This window comes from Drosophila subpulchrella, chromosome 2L, assembly GCF_014743375.2.
Source record: "Drosophila subpulchrella strain 33 F10 #4 breed RU33 chromosome 2L, RU_Dsub_v1.1 Primary Assembly, whole genome shotgun sequence".
NCBI classification, from domain to species: domain Eukaryota; kingdom Metazoa; phylum Arthropoda; class Insecta; order Diptera; family Drosophilidae; genus Drosophila; species Drosophila subpulchrella.
Genome location: NC_050610.1, coordinates 6,591,009 through 6,606,970, shown reverse-complemented (window position 1 = coordinate 6,606,970; position 15,962 = coordinate 6,591,009). Strand labels below are relative to the sequence as shown.

At 43.4% G+C, this 15,962-nt stretch overlaps 3 protein-coding genes across 24 annotated transcripts in view; 2 read left to right on the top strand and 1 right to left on the bottom strand.

Annotated features, from left to right (window-relative positions):
- The first annotated feature begins 1,763 nt into the window (after positions 1–1,763).
- LOC119546171 (probable phosphorylase b kinase regulatory subunit beta) lies at positions 1,764–7,890 on the top strand. Of its 4 annotated transcripts, none has more exons than XM_037852291.1 (11): positions 1,764–1,906; positions 1,969–2,120; positions 2,325–2,677; positions 2,740–3,087; positions 3,140–3,688; positions 5,015–5,050; positions 5,551–5,655; positions 5,713–6,285; positions 6,346–6,962; positions 7,022–7,294; positions 7,406–7,890. In XM_037852291.1, exons 1-11 carry the CDS (start codon positions 1,887–1,889, stop codon positions 7,695–7,697), a joined length of 3,318 nt encoding a protein of 1,105 aa, XP_037708219.1. In that variant the 5' UTR covers positions 1,764–1,886; the 3' UTR covers positions 7,698–7,890. The 4 variants fall into 4 exon arrangements, with proteins under 4 accessions (XP_037708219.1, XP_037708221.1, XP_037708220.1 ...); XM_037852293.1 differs by lacking the exon at positions 5,015–5,050 and adding an exon at positions 4,665–4,679; XM_037852292.1 differs by lacking the exon at positions 5,015–5,050 and adding an exon at positions 4,207–4,233.
- Positions 7,891–8,034: 144 nt separating this feature from the next.
- Positions 8,035–8,552, top strand: LOC119546172. Its single transcript, XM_037852295.1, has one exon. It carries the CDS (start codon positions 8,089–8,091, stop codon positions 8,455–8,457), a length of 369 nt encoding a protein of 122 aa, XP_037708223.1. The 5' UTR covers positions 8,035–8,088; the 3' UTR covers positions 8,458–8,552.
- Positions 8,553–8,742: 190 nt separating this feature from the next.
- The window catches only part of LOC119548724 (piezo-type mechanosensitive ion channel component), a 28,675-nt gene continuing 21,455 nt past the window's right edge, over positions 8,743–15,962 (bottom strand). For 9 of the 19 annotated variants that reach the window (XM_037856212.1, XM_037856214.1, XM_037856215.1 and 6 more), the window contains 13 exons: positions 15,353–15,727; positions 15,211–15,287; positions 14,545–14,796; positions 14,028–14,063; positions 13,630–13,782; positions 12,674–12,812; positions 12,256–12,617; positions 12,041–12,190; positions 11,838–11,982; positions 10,843–11,776; positions 10,267–10,777; positions 10,065–10,206; positions 8,743–9,998 (listed from right to left, as the gene is read on the bottom strand). In XM_037856212.1, coding sequence (XP_037712140.1) covers positions 9,801–9,998; positions 10,065–10,206; positions 10,267–10,777; positions 10,843–11,776; positions 11,838–11,982; positions 12,041–12,190; positions 12,256–12,617; positions 12,674–12,812; positions 13,630–13,782; positions 14,028–14,063; positions 14,545–14,796; positions 15,211–15,287; positions 15,353–15,727 — 3,474 coding nt within the window. In that variant the 3' untranslated portion in view covers positions 8,743–9,800. The remainder of the gene's footprint in view (positions 9,999–10,064; positions 10,207–10,266; positions 10,778–10,842; positions 11,777–11,837; positions 11,983–12,040; positions 12,191–12,255; positions 12,618–12,673; positions 12,813–13,629; positions 13,783–14,027; positions 14,064–14,544; positions 14,797–15,210; positions 15,288–15,352; positions 15,728–15,962) is intronic. The other 10 variants (XM_037856217.1, XM_037856231.1, XM_037856225.1 and 7 more) reach the window with 7 other exon arrangements.

Below are 15,962 nucleotides of genomic sequence, written 5' to 3'. Positions count from 1 at the left end.
TAGTGGAATCTGAAGAAATCTCAGTCTCCATTTCTTCAATGACGGTGCGTTTGGACGAAGTGCTGGGTTGGTGATCCATGATGTCGTTGTATGTCCTTAACTGACGGTTGGTGGTTGTGCTGGTAGGTCCTTGGGTGCTGGCAGTCTTTTGGGCTTCATTTACAGTGGTAGTAGGTTGGTTGGTGGAAGTTATCTTGGAGTACGGAGTAGATTGATGGATGTGGCGCATATTATACATTCTTGTGGCGGTTTTGTGGTCAACTTTTTGTAGGGTTTTTATTGTTGTTATTTCTTTTTGTTTGATAAAGGCGGGGCATGTTTTATCTAGTGGGCTGTGATTGAACTGGTTGTTTATGTCATATTTGCAGTTTATGCAAAACTTTGGTTTGTCGCATTCGGTGTCCTCTGTGGTGTGTGCTTCTGCGGAACAGTTGGAGCAGGTTTTGGGGCTTCTGCAGAATTTGGTCGGGTGTCCAAACTTCAGGCAGTTACGGCATTTCAGTGGCATTTCTCTCGTATCCTATCATCAAGGTTTCGGGTAGAGTTGTTGATCCAAAAGTAACGGTTATGAGTCCTGATTCTTGTAGAATATTGTTCTTAATGATACGTATTTTTTCAATGTTGGTTACCTTTTGCGACTTAAGCTCGTTTAGTATATCCAATTCATCTATGTTGCGAAGTTCATTAGAGTAGATAACTCCTTTTGAAAAATTTAAAGTTTCATGCTCAGTTACGGAAACAGTGAAGTTGTGGAATTGCGTTAGCTTTAGTAATCTATATGCCTGGGTTGCGCCTTTGGTTTTAACTAATAAGGTTCCGTTTCTATTCTTGTTACAAGACTCCACTTCGCCACCGCAGGTGAAGTCAATGACCTTTTTAATCACAAATGGTGAAACTTTTTCAAATGTCTCATTGTCCGTTCTGGTGATCGTGATAAATTTCGGTTCGAATAATGTTGTTCTTGTAGACAGAGGGGGGAAGTCTAAGTCCGGTGGTCGATGCATTGTTGTTGTGCCTGGGCTGCCGGTAAGGAATTTAAAAATTAAAAATGGAAGAAAAACTCCAAAAACGGATTAAGGAGGCCAGTGCAGATGAAAAAGGACGCCTAATCCAAGCTGTTGCCCATTATTGTGGAACTTGACCGACAGGAAGCAATACCACAACGGGGCAAATCCGCAGAATAGTTGAAGTGCTGGAGGAGAACCACTAGAGAATCCCAGGACATCGCTCGATCTGCGACGAGCTCTCCATTGAAGAACCACTGGACTCCACCTCCACCAGCTAAAGCGGAGATGGAGGACGCGCCGGCTTCTATAGGGAGGAGAAAATAAGGTCGCCCGCTAAGGGACAGCTGGAGGAGCCATCACCAGCCATTATTGGCCAGCCTATTGGGAGCTGGACTACGGATGGCGCGGGAAAGATGGCGAAGCATCCGTGGGACGAGAAGGAAGCCTTAAACTTATAATTTACATAAATAAAAACATTCGATGAATCTTCTTTTTTAAATTGCTCCAATTGATTTGTTTTCCGTTTGGCAACAAGCCCAGCTGCTTGACAGTAAGACCATGCTACATGCATTGCGGGTGAACTTTAAAAACTTCGGTCCCACTACAAAGAATACGATTTTTCGACTAGTGAAACTCTTAGCCGATCGTAGTACTAGGCTTTTATGGAAATCGGTTTATATTAAATGTACACATTCTTGTACAAGTTCCAGCTTCCCATTTGAATTTCCCGCCTTAGATTTATCGCCAAGCTTTCATCCCTAATTTCAACAAACGGCGTTGCCAGATCCCAGCGAAAAGCTGCTCAGCTGTTAGAAGCATTTGACTTTTTTTTGACTTTGGTACATTTTCTTATTGGAGGATTCAATTGGCGAAAAAATAATGCGTAATGTGCCGAAATCGTAAGTGTCAAAAGCTATAAAGTGTCCCATGATTAAATTATATACTATATTCCCACCCCAAGACTCGGTCTCTCGGTCACAACTCCAGGCGGCAGTTCGGGGGCTCCGGACAGCGGACGCCACAACAGCTTGGAGGACATAAATCTGGACCAGTTCCTGAAGACGTCCAACTACGAGGACACGGTGAAGCAGCTGGACATCTACTATGGCATCGGTGAGGCCTTGATTTATATAACCTTGCAGCTCCATCTGTGGGGCGGCCAATTGAGCACCAATTGATGGCGTCTATTAATAAGCATCGCACATCGCGAAATGTCGACGCCCCAAGCTTGATTGTAAACAGAATCGTTTGTTTATTTGCACTGCCAGTGCAGTGGAGGCGATAACCTGGAGATTCTAATACTTTCTCCTCCCGCAGTCAAGCGTCAGTTGCTGCGCTACCAGAGCCCCATCACCGGCCTGTTTCCCGTGATGAGCACCGACCAGGTGGTGGGATCCGTGCGAGACAGTGTCTACTGTGCCTCCGCCGTTTGGAGTTTGTACCAGGCCTACAGGCGGATCGACGATGACCGCGGAAAGTCCTACGAACTGGGCCAGAGCACCGTCAAGTGCATGCGAGGCATCCTGGAGTGCTGGGTCAAGCAGGCGTCGCGGGTGGAGCTCTTCAAGCAGCGCCAGTCCAACCAGCATGCCCTCCACAGCAAGTTCCAGCTGCACACCGGCGAGAAGATCTACCCGGATGAGTTTTACAACCATCTGCAGATCGATTGCGTGAGTGCAGGAGGATTTCTTATCAAACAGTCTAGTTAAAGGTAATGTTTTCCCTACCCTAGGTTTCCCTCTACCTGCTGTTCCTTGTCCAGATGATAACCTCCGGCCTGCAGATCATCTACACCCACGACGAGGTGGCCTTTGTTCAGAATCTCGTTTACTACGTGGAGCGCGCCTATCGTACACCCGACTTTGGCATGTGGGAGCGGGGCTCCAAGTACAACAATGGCACCCCGGAGATCCATGCCTCCTCCATTGGCATGGCCAAGTCCGCCCTGGAGGCCATCAACGGATGCAACCTGTTCGGCGAGAAGGGAGCTTCGTGGAGCGTTGTCTATGTGGACATTGATGCCCACAACCGCAATCGCAGTATTTTCGAAACCATGCTGCCCAGGGAGTCCAGTTCAAAGGTCATGTATATTCTGTTATCTCTGTACTTTATTAACTAATCTACCTTTTCAGGGAGTGGATGCTTCCCTGCTGCTCACCCTATCCTTCCCAGCCTTTGCCTCGCATGAGGATCGGCTGGTGGAGCAGACCAAACAGAATGTGGTAAATCGTTTGCGCTGCAAAATGGGCTTCAAGCGCTTCACCCGCGATGGTTTCCTCAGCAAAAACGAGGACAAATCTCGGCGCTACTATCATTCTGGGGAGCTAAAGGAATTCGAAGGCCTTGAGTGCGAATGGCCGCTCTTCTTTATAGCCATGATCATCGATGGCGTATTCAAGAACAACAACGAACAGATCGAGGAGTTCCAGAACGACCTGCGGCGCTGTTTGCGCACAGATGTCAATGGAGATCCCGTGGTGACGATGTACTACGCCCCGGATGGAGATGGCTCCTACATGCGTGCTCCTTCGCAATCGCTGTTTCTCTGGGGACAGTCCTTCTTCATCATTGCCCAGCTGCTAACCGCAGGGCTGCTGCACATCAACGAATTGGATCCAATTCGCCGCTACTTGCCAAGCTACAATCGCCCCAGAAGGGCGGGTCGGTATTCGGCCTTCCAGGTGAGTTGGAATCGGGGTCTATGTGGGGTATTAAACGCTATGAAGTGATTAATTCGATTTAAATTCAAAAGGTTAAGAGCTATCCTATCAAAAGTCCTAAAATATAGTGGTTTTACTCGGGTTAACAAACTTTACCTATTAAAATTACTTTTAAAAACGGTTTATAACAATGACATTTCATAGCGTCGGGTTTAAAAGGGCTTTAGACTTGGGTGTCTGGGAGATTCCGCTTCTGCCGCCGCTGCCGCTGATGAGTTTTGTGTGTCTGCCGTGTGTGTCTGCGTTCGCTCCCAAATTGGTACCTTTTACACATAAGTTCTGTTCTGTTGCCTAAGTACTTTGTATGGGTTAAGTGAATAATTGGCTCTTGATATTTAATTCTATCTACATTCTGTTCATTCTCTACTACCAACCACTACCACATACTACTGCTACCACACATCTATATATCCAAAATGAACAAAATCAAACCGTCCATTAAACCCCAAATTGTATAATAATTGGTTTCGTAATAACAGGGCAAAGCTATTGACGAAAAACACAAAGTAAGTAGATGTCCTGCTATACCAAAAAATAATTATTGATATCTAAATTCAAAATTACATAGAAATACGTATGTGTACAAACTAAATTATGCTTTTTAGACCACAGACACATCGCACCAAAGATCACCTAGTTAACTTATTATTGTGGCTTTTTCATGTTCGGCAAGACACACTGATCGAAAAGATATAACTATGACACACTTAACGATCAAAACACACACACACCTACACTATAGAAATGATTATTTGCTTATTTTCAGTATGAATTATTATTTCTGTATCCCCGTTTTATTTGTATATTGTGAACAAATTCTTTTTGGAATCTAAATCAAAAGTTTTCTCTTTACTCTTTTCGGTTTCCCTTTCTCTCTATATACCTATCAATAAACTGCATATTTTGTTAAAAATCAACATAAACACACGCTCTGTAGGCTAAACCGGGCACTGTAAGTAATTTGTCACCAGACATTTGGGTTTATTTACGTAGTTTGCAGTTCCTAATTCATGTAATTAACCACAAGGCTGCAGAACAATCCAGCTTGACTTGGCTTAACGTTATTGCAAAGGTATTAACACTGGGAATTGGCTTTAAAATATTCCAAACAATGATCACGCCTCCCAATTATCTAATTACAAATGTTTTTCCCGGGCAGCGTTTGAACACAAAATGCCTAGAGACAGCAGCTTTGCTTGAGCCCCTAGAAAATGTTTAATACTAATTTAACGCCATTGCTAAATATCCATATGTTCCTCTACTAAAAATTCCACACCGTGCATAAAGAAACCACGCATTCCTATAATATTGGATGACAAGAAGGTAATTTGTGGTTGAAATTTTGGGCCTGGGCTGGGTCTTTTAATTTTGTTTAGGGACACCAATCGGCAGAAATGATATAAATTCGAACTTTCCTAAAAAAGAGCCATAATAACCACCTAAATAATTGCACTTAATCACGTATTAAATATCTTTTAAAATTGAATAACTAAGAAGGGTATGAAATATTTTCTAAATTCTTTTGTAAGTTATTTCAAAATTTGTTTGGCTGTTCCGCCGTCTAATATTGTTTGGCATGAAAAGATCCCTAAACTTGTGTACTTATATTTTCCAACATCCCCTCTGCTAGTATTCCCCAACCTTTTCCCACCTTATTTTCCCCTTTGTGTGTTTATGCATTTTGGCATTTGGCTAGTCAAAATTTTCTTGTAATGTGATTAAAATCAAAGAATCTTGAATTGGCCTCATGCATCCTAACATTTTTAATCTATCATTTAATATATTTCGTACATTTAGTAATAATGTTTGGGTAATCCTTACAGGGAACTGCCACTGATCTTGTGGTGCAGATTGTCCTGATTGCTGAGTCCATGCGACTGCAGGCTATGATGGCCACCTATGGAATTCAAACACAGACGCCACATGAGGTGAGTCCCTGATCCGTACTCATATTTTCAAAGATATAACCTATTTTATTTCACCAGGTTGAACCTGTGCAAATCTGGAGCTCCACAGAGCTCATTAAAGTCTATCAACATCTTGGAGTCAACAACAAGGTTGGCTTGTCCGGTCGTCCATCGAGACCCGTGGGTTCCTTGGGCACCAGCAAGGTGTACCGAATCTGCGGCATGACCGTTCTCTGCTACCCACTGATCTTCGAGGTCTCCGACTTTTATCTCTACCGGGACATGGCTCTGCTAATTGACGACATCAAGACAGAGCTACAGTTTGTGGGCAAGTACTGGCGCTTATCGGGTCGGCCCACGGTTTGCCTTCTCATCCGGGAGGAGCACATGCGGGATCCGCAGTTTAAGGAGATGCTCGACCTGCTGGCCATGCTCAAAAAGGGCTACTGCGATGGCATGAAAGTTCGCATCGGTCGTCTGCAGAATCTGATCAGCAGTTCGTGCATCGAGCATCTGGATTTCATGAACCAAAGTGATCTGACCGATAACGAGAATGCATTCTCGCAGATAAACCATGAGTACATTGGCTATCAATCGCTGACAGATGTGCCCAAAGCACTTACTTATGTGGAGGAGAAGATTTCCGTTGCGGTTAGTAAACTATAAAAGTACTAAACTTTCCGGCTCCTTATTTCTTTACATGTATTCTAGCACTTTGATACCAAACCCACGCCGGACATCATCAATGCTCTGCGGAACACGGATTCCATTTACTGTCTGTGCCAATTGTGGGGTATTATTCTCAACCGCGAGGGTCCGCACTTCGAGGTCAACGGCTTGAATGTAAGCACGGCCTTGACCCAGCTCTACCATCGCGCAGGTTCCCTTCGCTACTGGCGGGCTGTGCGATACTGCTCCTCTCTTCTCCACCACATTGTGGACTCAATCAGTCCTTTTATTACCACTGTGCTGGTGAATGGCAAGGAACTCACAGTGGGCATCATTGGCCAGAAGGAGACGGTGTTCGATAAGCCCATGACGCCGGCGGAGATCCAAAATGTCATGTACACTAGTGTCCAGCCATACGACGTCATTCAGGCGGTGCTGCAGCAGGAAGTGGTTCTGTATTGTGGCCGTCTGATAGCCACCAATCCATCCATGTTCCGTGGCATACTGAAAATTCGCATTGGTTGGGTGCTGGAGGCCATGCGAATCTATCTACAAATCTCAGGTCAACAAAGCATCGATGTGGACAATCTCTCGCCCTTCCAAGTCCGCATACTTCTTCAGAAAGTTCTAACTGTCAGCGAGTGGGCTGTGGAGGAAAAGTAGGTAGCAAGATTTGGAAGTAAGTAACTGATAGTAATATTCAATATCTTTTAAATAGGCTTACCACCCTGCAACGTCGTCAGCTTGAGGGCTGCTTGTGCCGCGTGCCAAAACATTTCTACAACAAAATCTGGGAGATCCTTCAGCGAACACCTCAGGGCATTTTGACCCAGGGTCATCACCTGCCAGCCACACCCACACTGACCAACATGAGTCGCGGCGAGTTGACCTTTAATCTGCTGGTCGAGGAGACTCTGATTTGCATTGACCGTCCGGAAAGGCGTCAGATAACCGTGGAGCTGCTTTGCATTGTGGCCACAATTCTCAATCGGTAAGATATAAGTTTAATTCTCTAAAAATAATTTATACACTTTTAATTTTTGATATTTAAAACAAATAATTTGACTTGATTAAAAAACCTATTGCTTTATTATTATTTTAGCAATCCTGAGCTGCACTTCAAACAAGCTCTAGACTTGGACGACATCCTGGCTGAGGCGTTTGCGATGTACTGCAAGGACAACAACATACAGCACCAACCGAAGCCGCAATCTCAGCAGACCAAGAACGAGGATCTCAAGGCTTTCTACTCGCTGCCATATTCAGAGACCACGGGCTATTTGGCTCGCGCCGCCGTCAACAAGGTCTTGCAGGGCGGCATCTTCTCCACCAACGATGAGGAAGTTCAGCTAGATGGCGATCGTTTGTTTGACGACAACTGCAAGGTGTCTTAAGCGCAGAGACCTCGAAACCAGATTATGTACATATATATCGCACAGTTTGGCATATCTTCGTTGCACTGACCCACCACTAGCTCGAATTTTGCGGCTATTTTATTCTGTTACTCTTATTTAACTTGTCTCTCTCTGTGTCCCTCGCCGTTCGCCTAGTTCTTAATTAAATGTTATGTATATTTTGTTGCAATAATCGAAGGTGTTGCATGGCCGAGTGTTTGATTCGTTAATAGGTCAATAGCACTGGGGGTGGAAACCCACGCAACTAAGGTCCTACCCTCGCTTAATGCAAGCCGTATTGATTTGCGCCCCGGCTTATGTCACCCACACTCGGCTATAAAAGCTCTTGACCGATTCCCCACTCGGTTTACTTGACCAGCAGTCGTTGTACATGAACATCATGCGCGCTCCCGAGTGGATGAGCACTGAAATGGCACGCCTCACATCGAGGCTAGAACGCTACAAGCCAACGGGCAGTGGCTACAACCGCATCCAGTCGATTCGGCTGTCCAAGAGTGTTATCCAAATGTTGAACAATCCAATGCCCCCGCCCCCAGCCGCTGCCACCGCCAGAACGCAGCAGGAGAGCTCCCTTGCAACCCCGCGGAGGCGCGGTGTCCTCAGTCGCAGCGAGTCCGAGTGGGAGGAGGTGTATCCTGCAGTCAAGATCAATCGCCAGGAGAGCAGCGAGAGTGCCACGAGTGAGGACAGTGAGCTGCGCTTTAACCATTATAGAAATTGTGCCACACGAATTCCCTGATTGGGGATACTAACTTCACTACACTTTGCAATATTTGTAAATTTATAATTGTTTTAAGTTTAAAATTAAATAATAAATTCTCTACAAAAACGATATTTCTTGTTTTTCATTGATGGGCATCTTTCTAATTTCCGTAATCTATTACAATCACAAGCCCCGAAGCCATATTCCGAGCAATGGCAGTCCCTTTAGAATTATTTTCCCGTGTTCCTAAGAATTCGCGGCTTCCCTAGGGTTTTATCATTTTGGTGCTGGTGTATTGGAATCAATGAGACAAATAACCAATCAATTTCGATTCTTTATTTTAGTTTGTAAGTATTCCACGTAGTTATTAAGCTTATATTGGAAATTAAACTATAAAAATAGGTACATATTATATTTACGTTTTAAGTTTTTCGTTTCTTGGTACAAATCTTTATTCGACTCTACAATTTTTCGTACTCCATTTCGATATATATATGTAAAATAGAACATACAGAGTTAGTTGGCGTTTACTAATTTTAAGAGATTGCATATGGGAGATATTTGTGTGTTCGATCAATGTCCTTCAAAGCAGACGCGGTATAGCAAAGATTTTAAATTTTGATATGAATTCGCCTTGAAAACAGTTGCTTAAGCAAATGATATTTGCATTCAATACAAAAATATGTCACGTGATATGCCTATAACTAAAGTCAACGCTCTATATATATGCAACATATATCGATTTAGTTTAGATTTAGTTTTATAACAATCAGTAACATATACTTAATATTTTTAATCAGTTTTGTAAAGGGCACACATAGGCAAATAGCTTAGAAATGTATGCGATTCGATGCAATATGGTTAATATTAAGTGATATTTTCGATTCGTATAAATATAAAACATCAATTATCTAGGCGCTAAAGTTATTATTACTTAATAACTCGGATGCTTTAATTTAGTTATTATATTACGGTTTCTGTAAAATGCTAAATTCCCTGAATATGAGTTTTCATCATTAATATTATTATTATTATTCTTCCGATCTTATTCTTCCATTTTTACACTTTTTTAGAAGTAACTTAAATAAATTATTTTGTTTGTTTAGGCAATTTACTAGTATTTTCATTTGTTTAAACTAACAAACATCAACACTTTTCGCTTACTTAAAACTAAATACACAGTTTCACACACGGGCAGTACTTTTGACAAAAAATCGAACGACTGTATAAATGAGTGATGTGTACTTTTGTGTTTCGATTTGTGTGTTCTTCCATCATATAAAAATGTTTAAAAAAGACTATGAAACCTACGATAACGCAATACGTACTAAATACGTAAACAAACTCTAGATTACTTAAGCGTTTGGGTTAGGCCTATGTTATTGTGGTTGCTGCGGCTGCAGCTGCTCGGGCCGGCGCACACTCATTCGGCTGGGAATCGAGTCGGTGTCGCCGTCATCGTCCACGTACTCCTCCTTGGGACGGGTCCACTTGATTAGCGTCTCGGGCGATCGGTACAGGAAGAGCAATTTGGCAAACAGGTCTTCTTCCAGAGCGAATTCCAAAGCCTCGCGTACCTAGAAAAATCGATAAAGGTATCAGTAACAACCTAGCCGATTTAAAGCCAAAGCTTATTTAATTACCAAATAAATATCCAGACAAAGTTGCAGCACTCTGTCCACATAAGGCAGATCCTCGAACATAATCTTTCGGTTCTGACCACCAATGAAGGACTTCATAAAGCGCGAGGCCAATAACACAAAGGTGGTGTACAAACCAATGATGCTGTAAGAATAAGTATTATAATAAAAACTTTTACTCCTGGTAATCCTTGTAACCACTCACCCTCCGGCTGTGAGGAAACTGAACGTCGATGGGAATTTCTTATCGTTGAATGTATACATCACTATACCCGAAGTGCAGTTGCTGTAGGCAAACTTGGACAGCGTTTCGTTGTAGAAGTTATCGTCGCAGAAGTCCCGTATCTCCCACCACAATCCATTGGTCTCGTTGTCCCGATGCATTTTGATAACCAACGGTCGGTACTCGTGGTGTTTTTCGCTCAACACACCAACCACAGCAGCGTCGCCAGAGTTGAGAACTTTTATGAACTTGGGTATCATGCCTGGTATCACGACTACTTCCTCGATTTCGGGAGTAATAGTTCCATTGGTTGTAGTATTACTGTGAAGTGGCGCCACGTCATGAGTTTCGCTAAGCATGTGTATAAGTGCTGCTCGGCCCTCGAAGGATTCGTCCAGGGAAATGGCATGCTCATCACCAACACTTTCCTTTAATCCCTTGGCGGGAGCCTTTCGGGTGAGGGAATAGGAAAAGCGGGCATTCAGTGTGTGATCTGAAATAGAAAAATACGTATATTAATAAGATATTAGGAAATCAAAAAGTAAGTAAAGATCTCACTGTTTCTCAAATCATTTAGCAACCGCTGCCTATCCGGCGGTGCTATGTTCCAAAGGGATGGCGAGTTTCCTGCAAGCTTAACAGCCGCTACATCCGTTGGATCATATCCAGCAATAAAAGTCAGTGCCTGTTTCTCCTTTAGGTACGCGTTGGTCATTTGAGAGTACATTTCGGAATTGATCGCGAACATACTATCGTAGTTATTCGTTGTGTAGATGGGATCATAGGGTCCAATTCGAATCGACAGCGACACGTGGTAGGGCACATTCGAGGTGCCCACCGCATTGCCCAGGGCAAACAGGCACAGAGGTCCCCAGATGCAGATCACAATCAGCAGGACAATGGTTCCACCCATGATCAGCTTGGAAAGGGACGCCTTCTTCTGGGCTCTCATGGCTGGAAAATCAGTCTCCGACTGCCTGGTGCAGCGGATCAGATAGATATTCGAGAAGATGTCCTCCATCTTCAGCCAGTCAAATATGGTCATTGTGCTGTCGATGCACACCCAATCCAAAATTGTTCGCAGCTCGTACAGGAACGGAATCTGCATGTACACCTTGAAGGCAATCATATTGACCATTGAGAAGCCCTTGGTGAAGAAGTTGCCCAGAATGCGCTTGGGGTAACCCGATTTGATTTGATAAGAGCTTAGCAGCATGTAGAAACACTTGATCACGTAGAAAATGATTGGTGGTGCCAGGGAATTGAAAGTTCGCTCCGTAACGGCCGGCACCACGAAGAACATCCAGATGTGTATTCCAATCACCGAGAAGAAGTGGAAAATGATCTTGTTCACCAGAGCCTTGCGCAGGTACAGAGCTCGATCTATAACGATGAGCAGGAACTGAACCAGCAACATGATCAGGAATGGTATGGGCACTTTGTTTTCCGCCAAATAAGTCTGGACTCCCTCATCGCTTTCCGTTTGTTGGGTCTGGGAATAGGTAATATATTACTTAAATACTTTTTAGTCTTATTACTTTATCTTGACTCACTCCAAAGGCAGTGAAACCAAAGAGCAGCACAAAGAAGTTCACAAAATCGCAGAGGAACATCAGGGCATAAACATCTGTGGCTAGGCGGGATTTGTGGACAAGACTAAAGAAGAACTTGTACAGCGAAGAGGTGTACTTGGTGCGTCTAAAATGGAAAGAATATTATAATTAAAGATTTCTGAGTTGCCTAGCCTTAGACTTACTCTAGCTGATTGATGCCAGTCTTGCTGAACTCTGGTGAACCTGGCAAAGAGGCCTGACTCACTTGGAGACTCAACTTCTGAGCAGCAGCATCATCGTTCAGCTGGCGGGAGTCGGGTTGCGATAGATTGTCGCTATCATCGCGATCATCACTAAAATAAGAATACATATAAGTTATACAAAATTCTCTGCTTCCTCAAGAACCTCTGCTGCTTACATGCTAGCGGTGGGTTTGGTGAACTGGTTATCCGTATCCTTATAGCCCGATTTCCACAAGCCCTGCGATTTCAGAAGATAGCGATGCAGGAACAGGACCAACAACAGAATCAAGTCATATATCGCATAGTGGGCTTTGTTCTCTACGCCAAAGATTTTGGCAGGTGTCAGCGGTTGATTGGGCAGTTGGTGGTAGTTAGACCAGATCAGTTTGAACTGGAAGATGCACTTGATCAGGACAATGGCCTGGGTGTAGGCAATCAGGGTGACCCAGAAGGTTTTCGTGGGACGTGGCAGAGACAAGGTGCCCCACAAAAAGACCATGATGGGCAGCGGCAGGGAGATAAGACTGGCATTGACCACCTAAAAACGGAAAGTAAATAAATAACGCTTCAGGGGCGATTAAGCCAACCACTTACCTGATTGACGAACACCACAATGTAGCAAATGAGATCCGTATTGGCCAAAAGAGCGTACCACGAGGAGATCAGCACCTCCACAATGATATGGTGGTCTCGCTGGGCAAAGTTCTCCTCCTCCAGATTAAATTCACCCGCGCTGGAAAATCGGCAAAAACATTATTAGATCACATATCAACTCATCACAGATTCGTGGAATCTATCAACTTGACATGCCGGGTGCTGTTCTTTTTAGGAATGTGTGCGCTGCATGCTCCACAGTCTACATGCGAGTGCATCGTGTGGAACTCGGGTGAAACACAAATCTAGGTTTAAACTAGGGTTAATCGAAGCCAGACAACGGTACATACTAGCAAAGAACGCATAGAGATAGGTTTAAATCATAGCAGCGAATACAACTTAGTGGAGAGGCAGGAATACGGATACAAATACAGAAATAGATGCAGTTACAGTTACCAAAAGATACAGAGGGGAGAGACAGAGAGTCGTGATAGATGTTATAGTAGAGTCATGGGGCTGGGCCGTATGATCATGATCATGGGGATGGGCATGAGCTTGAAAGATACATAGATATAGAGTAGGGAGGGTCGATTTATGAATAACAGTTTTTGGGAACTATCTGGGTTCAAATTGGAAAAATAAGAATTTGACTATGAATTTGATTTAAAAAGTCCATCAAGATATTATATGAACAGTATAAATATCTCCCGATATTACTTTGTTGTTTATTAAACATTTTCGCAAATTTAGGTCAAGTTTATATTTTATAATCATTATATTAAATTTGTTCTTAGATCAGTTCCCCAAGGATCTTATTTCATAAAATCGACCCACCTGCTTAAAGAGAGTTATAGAGCGTTACGAACACAAACCGAAAGACACCAACACATTAATAGGCACATCAATAGGCTAAGGGGTAGTGAGCTATACGCATAGTTAGTGGGCGGGACCAGTACCTGTCCACCTGTTCGTAGGACCAGTGTTTGCTCAAGGATCCTGAGCCACCGCCGCTGTGGTGATTATGGTAATAATGTGCACCGCGCTCGACAGAGGGCGCTTTAATGCGTATCTCAGGCAGGCCACAGTCCGATTTTCGACTGAGCATCGTGCTATATATACGATTTATATATGTCACAGCGCATGGATGGGGTGGCGACAGGAATGGAATGGAGTGAAATGGAAAATTGGTGTCACAATGCAGTTTAGATGAGGTTTACATATATATTTAGATAGAGAAAATTGCTCAAGTATTAGGAGATCTTAGAGAGCAGACACATAGATACATGTCCTGTGTTAGTTGGTTTTTACTGATCTCGTTTAGTCTTAGATTGATAGTATGGTTCGATCTACTTACCCCTTGGCTGGCGGCGATGAATTGATTGATTGTTTTCTAACAAAACAAAAATTTATTCGGATGATCGAAATGCGCGCAGAAAAATGTAAAATGTAAGAAAAAGAAATTAGTAAGGATCTGTTTTTGTTCATTCTGGATTTTTCGTTTTTTGGCATACATATAGACACATGAAATTAATTTAGCTCTAGTCAAATGAAATGTGCGTAATTGATAATTTTATGATTTTTAAAACACAATGAAAATAAATGAAAAATGTTGAGCGGTGCAGATAATTGAATGTGGAGTTGATTTTAAACATTTATAGATGTGCCAATCTAAAATATTTAAATAACTAAGTGTATCAAGTATCGTCCTCAAATATAAAAACTTAAGACCTTAATTTTTTATATTTGTAGCTTGGAATATACATTAAATTTACTTAAAAACTTGTTTTGTGAAAATGTGCTGACAATATGATCTCAAAATTTTTTTGGAATTCCCGCATATAAAAACAAATATTTCGGGTTTTTTGGGTTACCTATGGCTGACTCCATCAACGGTATCTACAGGCAGTTCGATGATTTCGTCGGCAACGCGAATATGCTGATGCTGTTGCTGTGGTGTACTGGTTGTAGTTGGTGGTTGCAGTGGTTCGGGTGGTGATAGCGGTGTGGTTGTTGTGTTCGTGTTCAGTGTGGTGCTGGTGGGGTCTGAGTGCTCGGTGGCATTCTGTGGGGAGATCACCACCCGCCGAGGTGTGGATGAGGAGGCGGGCGGGTCACTTTCATCGCTTCAACAGCATCAACAGCAACATCGATCGGGTTGGGTTCAACAACAACATGGTGGCACAAATGATGGAGGTGAGGTGGTGAGACATTGTTGCAGGTGTGTTGTTGGTTTCGAGAGTAATAGTATGTTGTGGAAGCAGGTACAGAGTTTCAAACACACGGAACACAAAAGTAAAACGGATATGCAAATAAAAAGAAGAAAAATAATATCAAATAAATAGTGAATCTAAACCAAACACAACTCTTAACGAACGTAAAGTACAAGTAAAATCAACGTTTCGTAACGCGACCAGAACACGCTACTCTAGGGACGCTCGGGGGCTTCCAGTTTCCAAAAATCAAAATTCAAAACTTAATTTAAATTTAACGCAAGCGGCGCACACTGGACCTGGGTTCCAGAATGGCTTTCTAAATACCTCTCGAGATTTGACTTGAGGAAGTGGAACATGGCAGCGGCACTGGACAGCCCTAGGCGATTCAGCGAGCTGGATTCCTGTAAAGATAATATCCAAAATTAGACCTTAAGCCATACACTAATAATGATATTTTCCAACCCACCTTGAGGGTCTTCTTCTCGCCGGCCAGGATGCGATTCACAAAGCGATAGTTGCGCGAGAAGCGGTTCAGTCTTATGGTCAGCGTGACCAAGAAGCCCTCGAGCAGTCTGATAATAGGATTGGTATCAAAGTCCTCATCCGAATCCTTGGCCGTCACCTCGCCGCTATCCACTTCCATTTTGGACTTGCTGTCGGAAGTCTCCTTGGAGGTGGCCTCACGTGGCGGGGCAGTAGAAGGTGGTGGTATCACCGGGAGATCACCCACATCCCTGGTGGGCGCTGGACTAGCCGAACTGGAAGCTGTGGCCGCATCGCGTTCCTTGGAGATGCCCTTGCTGGTAGAGGGGAATTCACCAGTGGGAGCATCCTTCGACTTCTGTGGGTGCATAAATATATAACGAGTTAGATTATTTCTGGATGGTTTGGGCAGGCAAAAAACATTTATACGATTTAACGAAAAACGAAGCTTATACAATATGTATATTTCTGTACAGTATTTTGAGGTGAGTGCGCCCAACTGCTGGTCGGCAGGTTAATATTGCGGGCGCAGTTGAAAAAGTTGAGCTCGTGAGCAAAATAAGTGAAATCAACTGGAGGTGCGCCAATTAAAG